The sequence below is a fragment of the Struthio camelus genome, chromosome 2 (genome assembly GCF_040807025.1).
Source record: "Struthio camelus isolate bStrCam1 chromosome 2, bStrCam1.hap1, whole genome shotgun sequence".
Lineage (NCBI taxonomy): Eukaryota > Metazoa > Chordata > Aves > Struthioniformes > Struthionidae > Struthio > Struthio camelus.
The window spans coordinates 58,732,467-58,746,655 of NC_090943.1; the positions used below are offsets into that span (position 1 = coordinate 58,732,467).

The 14,189-nt window shown below is 39.6% G+C and overlaps 1 protein-coding gene across 3 annotated transcripts in view; it reads left to right on the plus strand.

The window, feature by feature from the left end:
- Positions 1 to 13,933, plus strand: part of SUGCT (succinyl-CoA:glutarate-CoA transferase) — a 332,549-nt gene extending 318,616 nt beyond the window's left edge. For all 3 annotated transcript variants that reach the window (XM_068935970.1, XM_068935971.1, XM_009679424.2), the window contains one exon: positions 13,596 to 13,933. In XM_068935970.1, coding sequence (XP_068792071.1) covers positions 13,596 to 13,759 — 164 coding nt within the window. In that variant the 3' untranslated portion in view covers positions 13,760 to 13,933. The remainder of the gene's footprint in view (positions 1 to 13,595) is intronic.
- The last annotated feature ends 256 nt before the right edge of the window (positions 13,934 to 14,189 follow it).

A 14,189-nucleotide genomic window follows, 5' to 3' on the forward strand; every position in this document is an offset into this window, starting at 1 on the left:
TATTTAATTTTAATTGGATTGTATTGCACAGACATGGTTCATAGAGAACCTAAATATGCCAGTCAAGATCAGGGCTGTGCAGTTTCAAGATCTACAGACGGAAACCAACATGTGTTTTGTACCACATTATGGGAAACAGTTTCCACCCAAAGAGTTAGCTAAGGTTTTAATCCTGCAATTAGTATGCTGTCTGCCCAGAAACTATCACTTGCAGCACAGCAAGACAGATGGATTTAGGATTAGAGAGAAATCTCCCCCACAACTGAGTAATGCACAATTTATCAGCTATAACTTGGGACGGTGGTTCGTACTCCTCTGAAGCAGCTCTGGGAGACAGGATATCAGAAAATTACTGTTTGTATTAACAGTCCACTATAAGAGCTGATCAGTGACAGAGCAAGGATCCAAATCCAACTTTTGGACTCCCAACTCTGCGGTCCTACTGCTTCTAAAACTAGATGATTACTAGTCTCTTCTGATCAGTTTCTTATGACTTTCTTTTGTATTTGGTGTTATTTGTGTGTCAAATTTACTATGTACAGACTCTCATGAAGAGCAATACGCTAGCTTCCCTGTTTATGTGCACAAGAGCAGAACTGTAATAGATCTATAATTAGGGTAGATTTAAAGGTTTGTATGTCAAAGCAAGCAGTTCTTCCTAAAAGATTTTTGTTATAAGAAGTGTACCATCAAGGATTACTTGAAGCAGAAATAGCAGCTGGCTTTGAAATTAATGAATATAATCTGTAACAGGTACATATATAAAGCATGAAGTAATTCCTGGCATTTTTCAATTGATATAGTATCTGAAAGTTGGGGGGGAAACAGTAGAATCCAAGAAACTACGCAAAGTATTTTATTTTATGATTTTTTTTCCTGCATGTGGATGAACAAGTATTACAAACATGCTCTACACCTGTAAGACGTAGTTATATGGCAGGTAACCAGGGAATATTCTGTGTTTTAAAATGAAATCTGCATATTGAATCAGGCAGAGAACAGCTGGCTTAGGAATCAGCCTGAGAATCAGAATAATCCATGAAAGGTATTTATGTTAGCATTAAACATTTTTGCATGCTGTCAGAGCAGAAGATAGCCTCTGAGCTTTGTGGATTAAGGAAGTGGCTGGTATGACTTTCTAGAATTGGGTTGCCTTGTTAAGAATGGAAAACTCAATTAAAATGTAGTTATGAGAAAGTTATGTGAGCCCTTGTGATTTACTGCAGCACAATGCATATCCATAATTTACCAGGCACAGTTTTCAGTCAAAGTAATGTCAAGTTATTAGGGAATAATGATATAGTTATTTCTGCAGCATGTCATTACACGTTGAGCAAGAACTTTACAGCAATATACAAATGTATATGCTAAGCAGTGAAAAGATGAATAAAGAGAAATAGAAGCTATTATTCTGTGATAACTAAATACAAGCTATTATTCTGTAATAACTGAATACAAATATATTGGAAGACTAACTGAAGCACAGACTAAGGAGATACATTCCTGGGTAAAATAAACACCGACAATTAAACTTTGTTGAATAGTGCTGTTTGGGAGCAATCTGCCAGTATCAAGGCAGAGCTGGAAATCACTTATTATGGCATCTCTAATTCTAATGTTAGGATGTGAATCCCATTTGTTCTACAAACAACTGGACTAACACAGCTACTTTTAATCCATGCTTTTGGTTATTATCAGTGCAAGCTGAGCATGGATGCTTTACCTTTGAGTTTGCTTGAGATTAAGTCTGTATAAAATAATTTACATTAACTCCGAATAGGAAATTATAAGAGAAAATTAACTAAAAATGAATTAAGCAAAAAGCTAAAATGAAATTGAAACAAAAGCTGTTACTGTGGAACAAAAGTGCCCACACACAGACTTGCTCCAAAATAACGAATTGTATGAAGTAAAACCAACTGTTATTTTGGTTCCAGTTTTTGTGCAGAGCGGCCCTAGGACCTCTGGCAATTAAAATGTGATTGTTCTTGTGATGCAAATATTTACAACCAGTCTAAAGCCTTTTTAAATTGCCAGTACAGTGCAAAGTAGACACAGAATTTCAGAGAATGAGGCCAGAGACTGCCAGGCCCTTCATATTTTATAAGGATTTTTAGGAGACGGCACTTTCCAATCATATGAGGTAAAAGAAAGGAGAGGGGAGGTTGAGGGGCTTGCAGTGAAAAAGCAGATTCTGGGAAGCGAAAGAAATATAGTAAATGAAAACCCACAAGTACCAATGGCAAAGGATCAAAGGTGAGGAGCTGTGTAGGAGGGAGGTGCTACTGATGCTCCCAGACATTCAAGGATGGAAAAATTCCATTAAAACTAAGCACCTGCTGCTTAAGATTAGGGCTTCAAAATTACAAACACGTCAGTAAAAGCATTTTGCTTTGCAGTTTAAAGGGGAGCTAAAGGAAACAGCCAAAATATTAGGAGGTGGAAAAAGAGAGAATGGGGAAATATTTTAATGAAACTGATCTGTGCTCATTCAAGATGGGATATTGCTTAGGCATGGCTGGTTTCAATCTGATTTTAATTTTTTGTTCCTCAGCTTTTCAGTTGTCTTCTTGAGCGAAAAAGAGTCTTTTTAGTTTAGTTTAGTTTAGTAAGGGGATAGGCAACTGAGCTTTGGATGGCTTCCTAACCTTGTGCCTCATTCCTCTTCACGGGTGTGTCTAACTCTTAAATTTCTGTTTCTTAATCCTACTCTAGTCTTTGCGGGCGAGGAGAGATGATTTCTGACTCTTTTGCCCGTTGGAGGGTAGAATGCAGCATTGAAATCCCTTCTGACAGAGTAAAGGCTGGCAAACGTTAGAAACCACAAGAACTTAGATACAGAACCAGCCTATACTTTACTAACATACACACGCTCGCATCAGCATGCCCACACAACCAGAAATCAAAGCAAAGGCTGCTTGGTTTGAAACGGCTGTTTCTCAGTGCCCCATACTGCTTTGATATTTGCAAGTTGATGAGCTGAATATCACATGTCAGGGATTGGCAGCAGACAATGGAAAGCCAAAGCTGTTCCTAGTCCTTCACACTGAGACAATATTGATCAAATTGTCAGTTATAAATCTGCCGGGGAAAAAAAACAGCCTAATCTACAATATGCCCGCTCTCTGCCCCTCTCCCAAACCCTGATCTAAGCACTCTGTGTCCCTTTAAAGAATTTAAGATTAAACCACCGATTGCTTTGAAATAGGGAGCAGGAAAATAGAAGTGGCTAGCGAGTTACATGTCTAGTGCTTTATTTTTCCCTTGCTACATGAAGGGCTGTTTGCTCTTTTGTCTGCTCTGAACACCAGATGCCTTTGGACAGTCAAATTGAGACATCCTAAAAGAGAAAGATTTTTAGATGTCTTTAGCTTTTTCTGAAAACTGGGCCCCTTTAAAGATGTCTCAAGTACGACACTCAAAAACAGAGTTGTCCCAAATTGCACAGTGCTTTTCAAAACTCAGCCAACATTTCTAGTCGCCTATGCCTCAAGGAGTCTGGGCACCTTACCCAAAAAGAGCTAAAAATGTAATTTGCAGTTCTTCAAGTAATCCAAAACAAAGTATCAAATCCCTTCCCATCCTCCTTTGCCAGGGAAAGTCCCTGTGCGCTGGAACTGGCCTAGTTCTGCTGCACAAGGGACAGCAGGAGTAAATGGAGGGTGGAGTGGGAGAGCTTTTGGAAGAGTGATCAGGCTGTGCGTAGTGCTCAGCCCTACTTAATCACGGTTGCCTTGCTTGAGAATCAAGTTCCAAATAATTCCATGGTGCTCAAACATAAAGTTACCTGGTCGTCATTTATGCAGAAGAATTTCAACCATCAGAATTTCCTTGGCTGCGCTACATCTGATGACTTTTTCCATTATTCTAGTACTCTCTCAGCAGATACATACTTGGTGTGGGTCACAAAGGAGGCGAGAAAGTACCGACTGATTGTTGAATTTTCCACATGTGCAGGTTTGTATGTGTGTGCATTGTGACTGCAGAGGAACAGTCTAAGGATGTGTAGAATAAATATACATGGCAGTAAACATACAGCACATGACAGATGCATGATTTGACATCCAATTAAATGTCTGATCTTTGCCTTTTTTATAAGAAACCCCTTTTGAGAGTTAATTCTTTGCCCAAAACAATGGATTGTAAAGGAAAATGATCAATTCAAAAGGGATTATGAATAGTTCTGCTACAGGTGGACTGAAGACGGCTTTCATTTCTCAATTTCTTTTTCGGTACAGTCTAAGATTGATGTCATAACACATAAACCATCCTAAATTAATAAGTAGATTATCTGTACTGATACATGTACTTGTATTTCAGTGAGTTTGGGAACTAAAGCAAAGCTATTGGATAAATTGCTTCTGTTACGAGCTATTTCCCACTCTGATCACGTCATATTCTGCCTACCAACCTTCACTGCTGAAGCAGCTATTACAGTGAGTTTTAATACCATAAAACAGGAGCACTACATAGCATAGGTGGTGTATGGAACAGATGCTTCTGATTTTAGAAGGAGACTTAGAGAAGGATGATGGGAGTCATGACAAATAATCATCTGAACATAAGTTCCCATTACAAGCTGCACTAACAAGAGCTGGTCCACTCCTTGGAAGTATAGAAAGGGGACATAGAAAAATGCTTTTTCCTCTGTGTGATAATCTGTGTCCTCTTCTGATGTCCACGCTTCCAGAAGGGAGAAAGACTTCAAGGAAAGGCCACAGAAAAATACTCACTGGGAGCTGGAAGATCAGACTTGTGATGTGAACTTTGTTAGGGTGCTTGAGGGTGATAAACGCATTTGCAAAAGTTGCTTAAAAGAATGTTTTGAAAATTGTTACGAAAAATACGAAGGTTTTTAATTTTAAGTTATTTTTACCAGTTGTTTGTAAAAAGCTTAAAGTCTCCTACCCTGAAAAAGTGTAGTTTTAGTGAGTAAGTGATGTGAGAGGAAACCTTAGGGTCAGACTGTGAATATTCTTCAGTGCGCATTATGTTGCCTCCCTGAATTAAGGAACTAGAATCAACTTCAGGTATCAGGACCTCAGCTAGTTGCCTAAAGAGTACGGAAGGGCTCATCTGCTCCCACTCTGATGATGCGCAGCTGGCCAAGAGGATTACTTTTGGGGTCTCTGAAGAGCCCAAGAATCTAACCTATAGCTGGAGACAGGATACAGGAAAGGACAGATTGGTGTACTGAGGAGATACAGACACTTTTCTGGGCTGGCTGGCGTGTCTTGTTCAAGCATGCAGGGTCATACTAACCACAAGAATGGGACTGGGAAATAGTTTTCATCAGGCTCAGTAGGAGGGCCCGCAGAAGCTTTTTGCCTTCCTCTGCAGCTGGGGGCGTGATTCAGCCTCCAGGGTCACGTGACCGTATTGCAAATAGTCCAATCTCTGTCCTCTCAAGAGCCACATTTCAGGTGGCGTTTCGATTTCTGTTGTTCCCTGCCAGTAGCATACTTCTCACTAGTATCTCTCCTCAAGACGTAGTGATTAAGGCCTTTGGGCTTACAATAGAAATATCTAAGTGAAACAATATGTGCTTTGACCTCTTAAGTATTGGAGGAGGCTCTCTTAAACCTAACCCTGCTGTGTGGAAACAGTTTTGCCTTATGAGCATTTCAGAAATTTTGTAGGTGTTATGCCCAGAAAGAACCATTATGATCACATAACCTGACCTGCTGCATAGCACAAACCTTTCAGCGTCACCCCATAATTTCTGCATTAGGTACATATCCTGTGGTTAACCTGCATCCGATGGCGGGATTATATATCGAGTTATGTATTGATTAGATTATGAACTGAGACAAATTACATTGGATTAACTTGAATTTTCAGTAGTTTAGGCTTGCCTGTGTATATTTTTCATTTCAGATTTGTGCAAGGCTTCTCCCAGCTCTGCTTCTCGTTTGCCATCTACTTCTTCAGCTCCTTCCTGGAAGAGCAATTTATGTTAAACCAGAGGTGTCAAGCTTCCTTGCCTTGGGCTTGCACAGCCTGGATCTTCCTCCCACAGTACTGTAGAAGAGACACCTAGAAGTTGTTCCATAAGCAGTGGAACTAAATATTGTTTTCCTTTAGACTTTTGTCCTTTATAAACCCTTTATATACTGAAAACTATAAGCTGAACTTTCCCCATGTCCTGTATGCCATGTCTCCCTGGTGAAACACAGTAGGTGTTAGGTGATTCTTAGAGAGATGATTCTGTACTTCTTGGTGAGCTATTTGCAGCAAAACAGAATATATAATGGTGAGTTCTTCCTTTTTTTTTTTTTCTTAATGTCAGCAGGGCACTAATTTGGGTTTCTGTCCTTCAGCAGCTGCCAATTTTTTCCAGAATGGTAGGAACTTAATTTTCCTTGAGATTTCTACACTTTGATCAAGATTGACAGGTTCAGAAGTTATTGTGTGGAGGACGAGGCAGACAAACAGATGATTAGAAAGACAGCACAGACACATAAACTTGTTTCCTTAGGAAATGAAGCTACAGATTATTACCCAGGGAGCTTATGGATCTTTAAAATTGCTACCCCTGAGTATTCTTACTAGTTATCTTGCTTCCTGTCTTTGAATCTTCTCCTAAGGTCTTTGGGGGTTTCATGAAGGAATGGAACCGTATGGGTCTGTACAAAACGTTAGGCAAAATTTTCAGAGTAGTGAGGCGATACATATGGGAACCAGTAGACACCGCCTTTCTGCAAGATTCTTAAAGCTTTTTGGTGCCAAGAGTCATCTTTCAAAATTGTGTTATTCGAATAATGTAATTATGCAGAATCGTTTTCAAATCTGCAACCAGAGTGACTGAGAAACAATTTCCCTTACCCCAGCTGTTGTGCAAGATTAATTAGGTACAATTAGTATGATGACACTTTGAAAATGTAAAGCATTTTATAAATTTTGAGCGCTATTTACACTTACTTTATCTAGGATGTTCAGTACCATAAAATATATTTTTATGCATTTCTATATGTGCAGTTTTATCTGAAAAGAAACTTTCATAACATTGAAAAAGGGTTTTAGGAATTATGTAATGGATGCCTTGGATGCCTAAGTATGGGTTTAAAAGTGATCCGACCTTCAGACATCCATCTATGGCTGTCACAGGTAAACAATTTTTTTGGTCTCCATGTAAATTCCTTCATCTCACAATGGTTCAGTATTTACATTCTTGACTCTTGTGACATTGGATATTCATCACAGCTCTCCCATGGCCGTCTGCATTTGCCAAATGAGAAAAGGTAAACAGATGGTTCACAGATATTTCTAGTATTGGTATTATTTACTTCACATGCATCTGTGTTTGTATGGCACCTAACACGAGGTTTGCCTTTTTCATTGCCATGTGAAGAAGTTCATCTATCGTCTCCATTCTCAGTTACTCATTTCTGCTCTACTTCATCCTGCCAAAGTTTTCCACCCTCTCAGCTGTGCTGGATGCCAAACGAACGCTTTGTGTGGCTGTGCTAAAGTACAGTGGGGGAGGAAGTAGAACCCGCAGCGAGGGAAGGAGGACTGAGTCTTCGAATATTATCTTCATTAATTGCTTTTTTCCCAAATCTTTTACAAGTTGTTCTTACAAGGCAAATGAACAAACCTAATGTAAAGCAAAAGGAAAGGATTTTTCCTAGTGATGGGAAAGATCCCTGAGAAATCCCCCAAGCTCTCAAACTTTCAGTTATTTAGTAGGAAACAAAAAAACTGTAGTTAAGATGCAGTTAACCACAGTTAAGACGGAGCAGATATTTTGTTCCAGAAATTTCCTGAAACCTGTGTGTATTTCACAAAGCTAGTCCTACTAGCTGCACTTTTGAGGTTTTGTGTTTTATCAAGGGAAAGAAACTCGGTGTAATGACAGTTTAACCAAGTTGGCGTGTACTGTGTATTCAGGCACCCCATCTACTACTCAGCTGTGAAAAAGGGATTAACAGAAATCATGGCTGGGAGAAAAGGGAGGAGACCAGACATTCAAAATTAGGTCTCCTCTGGCTTACTCCTGGTAACATATTCCTGAACACAGCACTTTAACTCTCAAGTGACCTTTCTTGCAGTCCCTAGGCCTTTTTCTCCGACCCATTCCATATTCTTTTTCTTTTCATTGCCTTAAAACTTGCTTCTTGTTTCCTGCTGATCCTGCACCTAGGCTGGTTTCATAACTAGCTGATTGAATATCCCAAACCCTTGCACTGTACTGAATATGGAAGCTGGGTGCAAATATATTGGCTCTGGGCCATCACTGCCGACTGTTGACTATATTTCATTGGAATTGCAAAACTGTTATGTAGCAACACCATGTTATTTGGAAGAGGCACAAGCATTTGGTTTGTTTTTGTGTGATTCCTGCATGTATGTAGATTATCCTATGAGCTGAGGTAGAGCTAACTAATCAGTGGTGTTGGATTTCTCATTGCTCTTTTTAGCGAATGCAGAAGATGCTATGGTGCAAGCAGAATGTGTACACATACATCAGTTCAAATTTCCCCCTTCTTTTTCCGTGTCCCACTTGAATAATAACAAATAATCATGACTTTTCCCTGAGCTTGGCTGTCCTCAGGCCTAATTCCCTCTGCATAGTTTGAGAGTTAGATTGTTTCAATATGCTCTAACTTGTGCTGTAGCAAAAGTATTATCAAGTGACTGCTGCACGGTGATGCTGGATTGCTATTTGTTAAGACAAAGGAAAGGTTATTACATTTATCCACTCTTATTTACTGTGCTTTGCTCTTTTAATATCATTCTAATTCAACTTTAATTTCTAGTACTGTTGAATAAAACTGAGCTCCTAGTATATTGTGGTGTCCTGCTTATTACATTGATACACCTTTGTATCAGTCACGATTTTAGTCCCTGCCTGTGCTGCAGCAGACTTTGTACTAGGACAGATGACTGGAGCTTTTGCAGCTCCAGGTGGAACCGATACAGGTATTAACTTTGCTTCTGCAGCCCTAAATTTCAGAAATGCCCTGTGACACATTCCAAGGAGTGCCACATATTTCACCTGTTTAGGGTGAATGCATTTTCATTCTTGAGGGTCCTTTCTGTGGCATGGTCCTATTTCAGTGGTTTTATCTCATTTTATCTTCTGCTTTAATCTGTTTAGTGTGTCTTAACTTAATGGCTTTGTTTGATGCCTAGAAATATTATAGCAGATAGGTACCAAAGAAATAGAATTTATAATGGTGATGTTGAGTTCATGTACTGGGGAAGTCTTGGGGATAGCTTGGTACAGTTGCTGTCATAGTTGGAAGTGGTACAAAGTTTGACTGATTTTTGCACTATTAAGCCTTGAACATTGTGTTGTGCAGAGCATGTATTTTAGCAATGTGCCAAAGAAGTCAAAATAATTAAAAAAGATTAACATAGAATTTTACAGCTAGAGAATTTTAGAGAGTAGTGAAAGAGCCCCTTGGGTTTTGCTTATTGGCAATAATAAATAAAAGAAAAGAGACTCCTAAAGTCTAATTTAACAGGACAAACGTAAATCACAGCTACTGCTCTTTCCTTCATTGCTTTCTTCAGGTGACCATCTCCATTCATTTAACTTCATGGCTGAGGACAGTGTCCTGCTTAGAGCAGAGGGGGCCAGCATACCCCATCGCCTACTGTATTCGACCTTCCAGCCAGTAACCCTGCCACTACCCCCAGCAAAGGCCTGTTTCCATCTGGGAAGCACCGGGTAACTCACCCATATGCAAATGCTTCTGACCTTAATTAAAGCAGTTCACCTCTCTGTGCCTTAAGGGATGGTTTCCTCATAAGGCAGTTGTATTTAATTAGCATTTGCATAGCATTCTGCTGGTTGCTCTCTGGGAGCATTGTTCAGGCGGAGCGTGGGATTGCTGAAGCCTGACTGGCAAGCTTTACACCCTCCTAATTGACACAGAAGCCAAGTAGAATTTACACAAGGAAAGAACAGAGAATCGTTAATGATGGATCATTAGCAAGTAGCTCCTTTGAATGAATGCAGATAACTTTATAACTCTATCAAAGTGAAAAGTAGCATGATTAATGATGCATCAAATAATAAAGGCTCACGGAAGAAACTGATTTTGTAATTGCAGTGCAATTTTCTTGTTTGCTCTGGTTTGTAAAATTAATTTCTTTGGAAAGTGGGAAACATTCTGTGCTGGTGGTGCATTAAATATCAAGTTTGGTTTTCTCTCATTAGAGGCTTTATTCAGTATCTTTGGATATCAATGCAACAGCTCGTATTTTGATCTATGCAGTATTTACACGAGCAAAAATTTGCAGAAGTAAGTGAAAATCATGTAGAACTATTCAGCTGGTTCCTCTCTATAAAGAACTGTCAGATACAAACAGAACTGAGTTTACTTTAAATGTATATGTTATTTTGTTTTTTGTTTTATAGAAATCACATAATAATTTTATTGCTACTTTGAATTTCTAGACTAATCAACCTCGAAGGAGCATTTTTACTCGGAAATTATCTTCAGGAGCATTTCAGTTGGCACAGTTAGATTATTCCTGTGGCTTATATTGGGGCCAGTTCAGTTCTCAGTCAGTCCTAGAGAGGAATCACTCCAAATACAGCTGAGTGACATATCTGTCCCTCCCACTTGAAATTTCACCTGAAAATTGAACTCAGCATGTTCAAAAAGTGAGTAGAAGTAGGGGAATAAGCAGAAAAATTGTCCCTGATGTGAGCTTTTTCTTAGCTTTCGTGATTACTGCTTGGTAGAAGGGACTATGAGAGTTCACCTAATTCAGCTGAACTAATCCTAGTTCAGCAAACCCTAAGGTAGCATCAGCTATGCCAAAACAGTTCTTGTTCTAAACACTTCATTGACAGAAACTCTGCAGCCTCCTCGGAAGACCCATTCCCATGCTTTACTGCCCTTACTGTTAAACATAAAGTTTATTTTCTAGTACCTAATGTCAGTCTCCTTTGCTGCAATTTAAGTCAATTATTTCTCATCCATCTTGGACATGAAAAGAGATTATTTACTTCCTTCTTGCAGCAGGGTTGGTTTTCTTTTTTGTTTGGGGGGTTTTGTTGATGTTTTTCCTTGTTTATTACTTTTTGCTCTTCTGTAGAATCTCTTGAGGTGTTGTGCGTTGCTGTGCAGTGTGGGACCCCCTCCGGACTCTTCTCCAGCTGTGACCTGCCAGTACTAACTAGGGCAAAATGATTATTTCATGTGTTCAGCAGGGTTCTCTCTTGTTTGTACATCCCTGTAGGACATTTGCCTTTTTCGCAACAGCATGATATTGTTGACTGATGTTCATTTTGTGATCCAGAATAACCCCTAGCTATTCCTACCTTGCTTTTTGTCCCCTGCCATGTATTTATATAGTTAAATGTAGTTCCTTCCCCTTGACGTTATTGAATTACACCGTTTTGTCAGTTCACTTCTCCAGTGTAGCCAGGTCATTGTGAAATCTGTTCCTGCCTTCAAAGTAATCACAGTCACTTTTAGCTTGAAGTCCTCTGAAAACTGAGCAGGTACAATCTGAGTTGCATCAGCAGACCCACTAACAAATATACAGAGTAGAGCTCCATCCTGAACAGATTCCTGTAGAGCTCACTTGAAACATTTATCTGTTTTAGAAGACCCCGATAGCTATTCTCTGGATATGACTTCCCACGCAGTATCACACCTGGCTTAAGATTTGCCTAGACTATGTTCCTCTGCTCAGTTTATGAAAAATAGCAGTGCCAAGTTTCTGAAACCCAGAGCTTGATCCGACATCCTAGTAGTCAGGGGATTTGTCTCACCTGACTTTACATGTCGGGAGGGTAGAGGTCTGCATCTAAGGTACTTGTCTAGACTCCCTTTCCTGGAGAAAGACAGGTGGTCACAATTCATCTGGCCAGGTTTAGGGCATCTACCAGTGTATGAGCAGAATTGCCCTGTAAGTGTGCCTTTTCCTCTGCGCTAACTCTAAAAGGAGTTAAGGACTCTAAGCAACTAAAAATCTGCATGTAGACATGTCTACAGTTAGATGAGCTGTATCTCACCTCCATTGCTTCTCCTGTGAAGAAAGACAGGAGATTGCATGGACACTATTTATTCTTAATAAAAACATACTGGTGGTTACTCATCTCCTGAGTATTTTCAATGTGATTATTTGTTCCAATATTTAATGGAACTTGAGGTTAAAAGGTTTGGTCTCTAATCCCCCAATTCTACCTCCTTCCCTTTTTAAACACAGGAACCGTAGCTGACCTGTGCCAGGAACATACTCATTATTCCTGAGTTCTCAAACAGAAGTGGCTCTGACGTGTAATCTGCTTTTTCGTTAGTACTGGAGCTCATCATACCCTCTCACGTTGAAAAAAACCTCTTTTTCTAAGCACCTTTTATCTTACTCTGTCTCTTTTTGAGGTGGATACCTCTACTGTGTTAACCACTTAATCACAGTTGATCTATTTAGTGAAGACTGTTGCAAAAATGGTGTATTTTGGCATGTTGCATGACTTCTGTCAGAAACCCTCCTCAAACAAGCAGTCATTCTAATAAATAGTGACTTTCTCTACTCGTTTTCTTACCGAATCACTTCTGGTTATGGTTCGTTTCCTTTTGCTGGTTGATATGTCTCTGATTCCTTCAGAACGAAGTCAAACGTTATTCTGCCTGATCAGAACACTCTATGCGTTTCTTTGCATTTCTAAACACTGCTTTAATGTTATTGGCAAGTTTGCCTTTAAATTCTTTTGATGGCATAATAAAGACCATAACTGTGAATAAGGGAATCCTTTTGGCAACCATCCAGAGCATCAAAGGGTGTTAAATTTTGTATTAAAGAAAAGTTTTCACCTGACAATTCTGGAAATTGTTGTCCTTTATTTCTCTATGAAACAGTTATATAGAGTAAATTTGTGGTCTGTTTTCTCCTCTGAGACTGACAGTAATGACGCGGCTACTTATCTGCAAGGAACTATGCTGAAATCTCTGTTTGGTTCACTATGGAGGATTGCTAAAAAGTAAGGTCTGACTACCTGCAATAGGCGTGAGAGTCTTCAGCTTGTTGTGATCTTCCCTAAGTGAGAGTTCCAACTTTGAAATGGTTCCTGCCAGACTAGGCCGGTGCTGAGTTACTCACTGCTGCTACTACCTGTATTTTTGATAGAAAAATTTTTGGTTCTTCCCATCGTCCAGGGCACTGCTCTGACAGCAATAAAAGTGTATTAGCGTGCCATTTCATCCGGTTCTCATGGGTACACCGCCTGCTGTTCAGGAGTATGGGGATTTCTGCAGCACATCCCACTGTGCGGTATGGGCATTGCCTACGTCGTGCAGCTGGCACAGAATGGTAGACCTATGAGGGATATGCCTCAGAGCACCCCCTGAGGTACCACTAGCAACAATGGGAAGACTTCCTTAATGTTTGGTGAATGTTCAGCAAGTCTGCGTTTGCTGAGCCACCTAAAACTGTCTTACTGATATATAACTGGCTTATTGTGAACGGGAATTTGTTTAGTCTGTACTTCCAAAATATAACTTTTCTCTGATAAGCGCTGAATTACTGCTGTGAAAATGAAATATTTTCCTTTAAACCCACATAAACAGTTCAATATTAATACAGGTAGTTAATTTGGATAATATTTTCCTTCCTATCTGTTTTTTTTACAGGACCAGCTGTCAGATATAGTGAATTTGCTATGTCAGAACCTAAGCCGCCTCCTCTTGTTGGGCAGCATACAGTGGAGATACTGAAGGGCATATTGGGGTACAAGGATGCCGCCATAGAAGAACTGCTCAGCACTGGTGCTGTGGCTCAGCATGAGCTCAGATAAGGAACATTAGCTACATTCCTTCACACTGAGTTCACTTTACTTTGTCCTCTCTTTGCTCCCTTCAGCTCCCCTAACGGGACTCAAAGAGAAGACATAATTTAATTCCTAATTTTCATCCATGTGTGTTTGTATGATTTTAACACTGATGTATCAAATAAACAATCTGGTACTGTCTGAGTGAAAGATTTTCTTGGGGTGGGGGGGGGGGGAGTAAATGCAATTTTGCAGTCCTGTGTGGATATTCATTTTCTATACTTTTTATGGGAAATCGAGTTCCTATCACAATTATAGTAATCTCCTAAATGTTTGTCTCCAGAAAGACATAATGTTAGTGAAAAAAAACAGAACCTTAAAAATCTGCGTACTAGATTCTCCACTTGCACAAAGCTACACTGTAAAATTATTTTAGTACAAAATCAGTCATGTACAA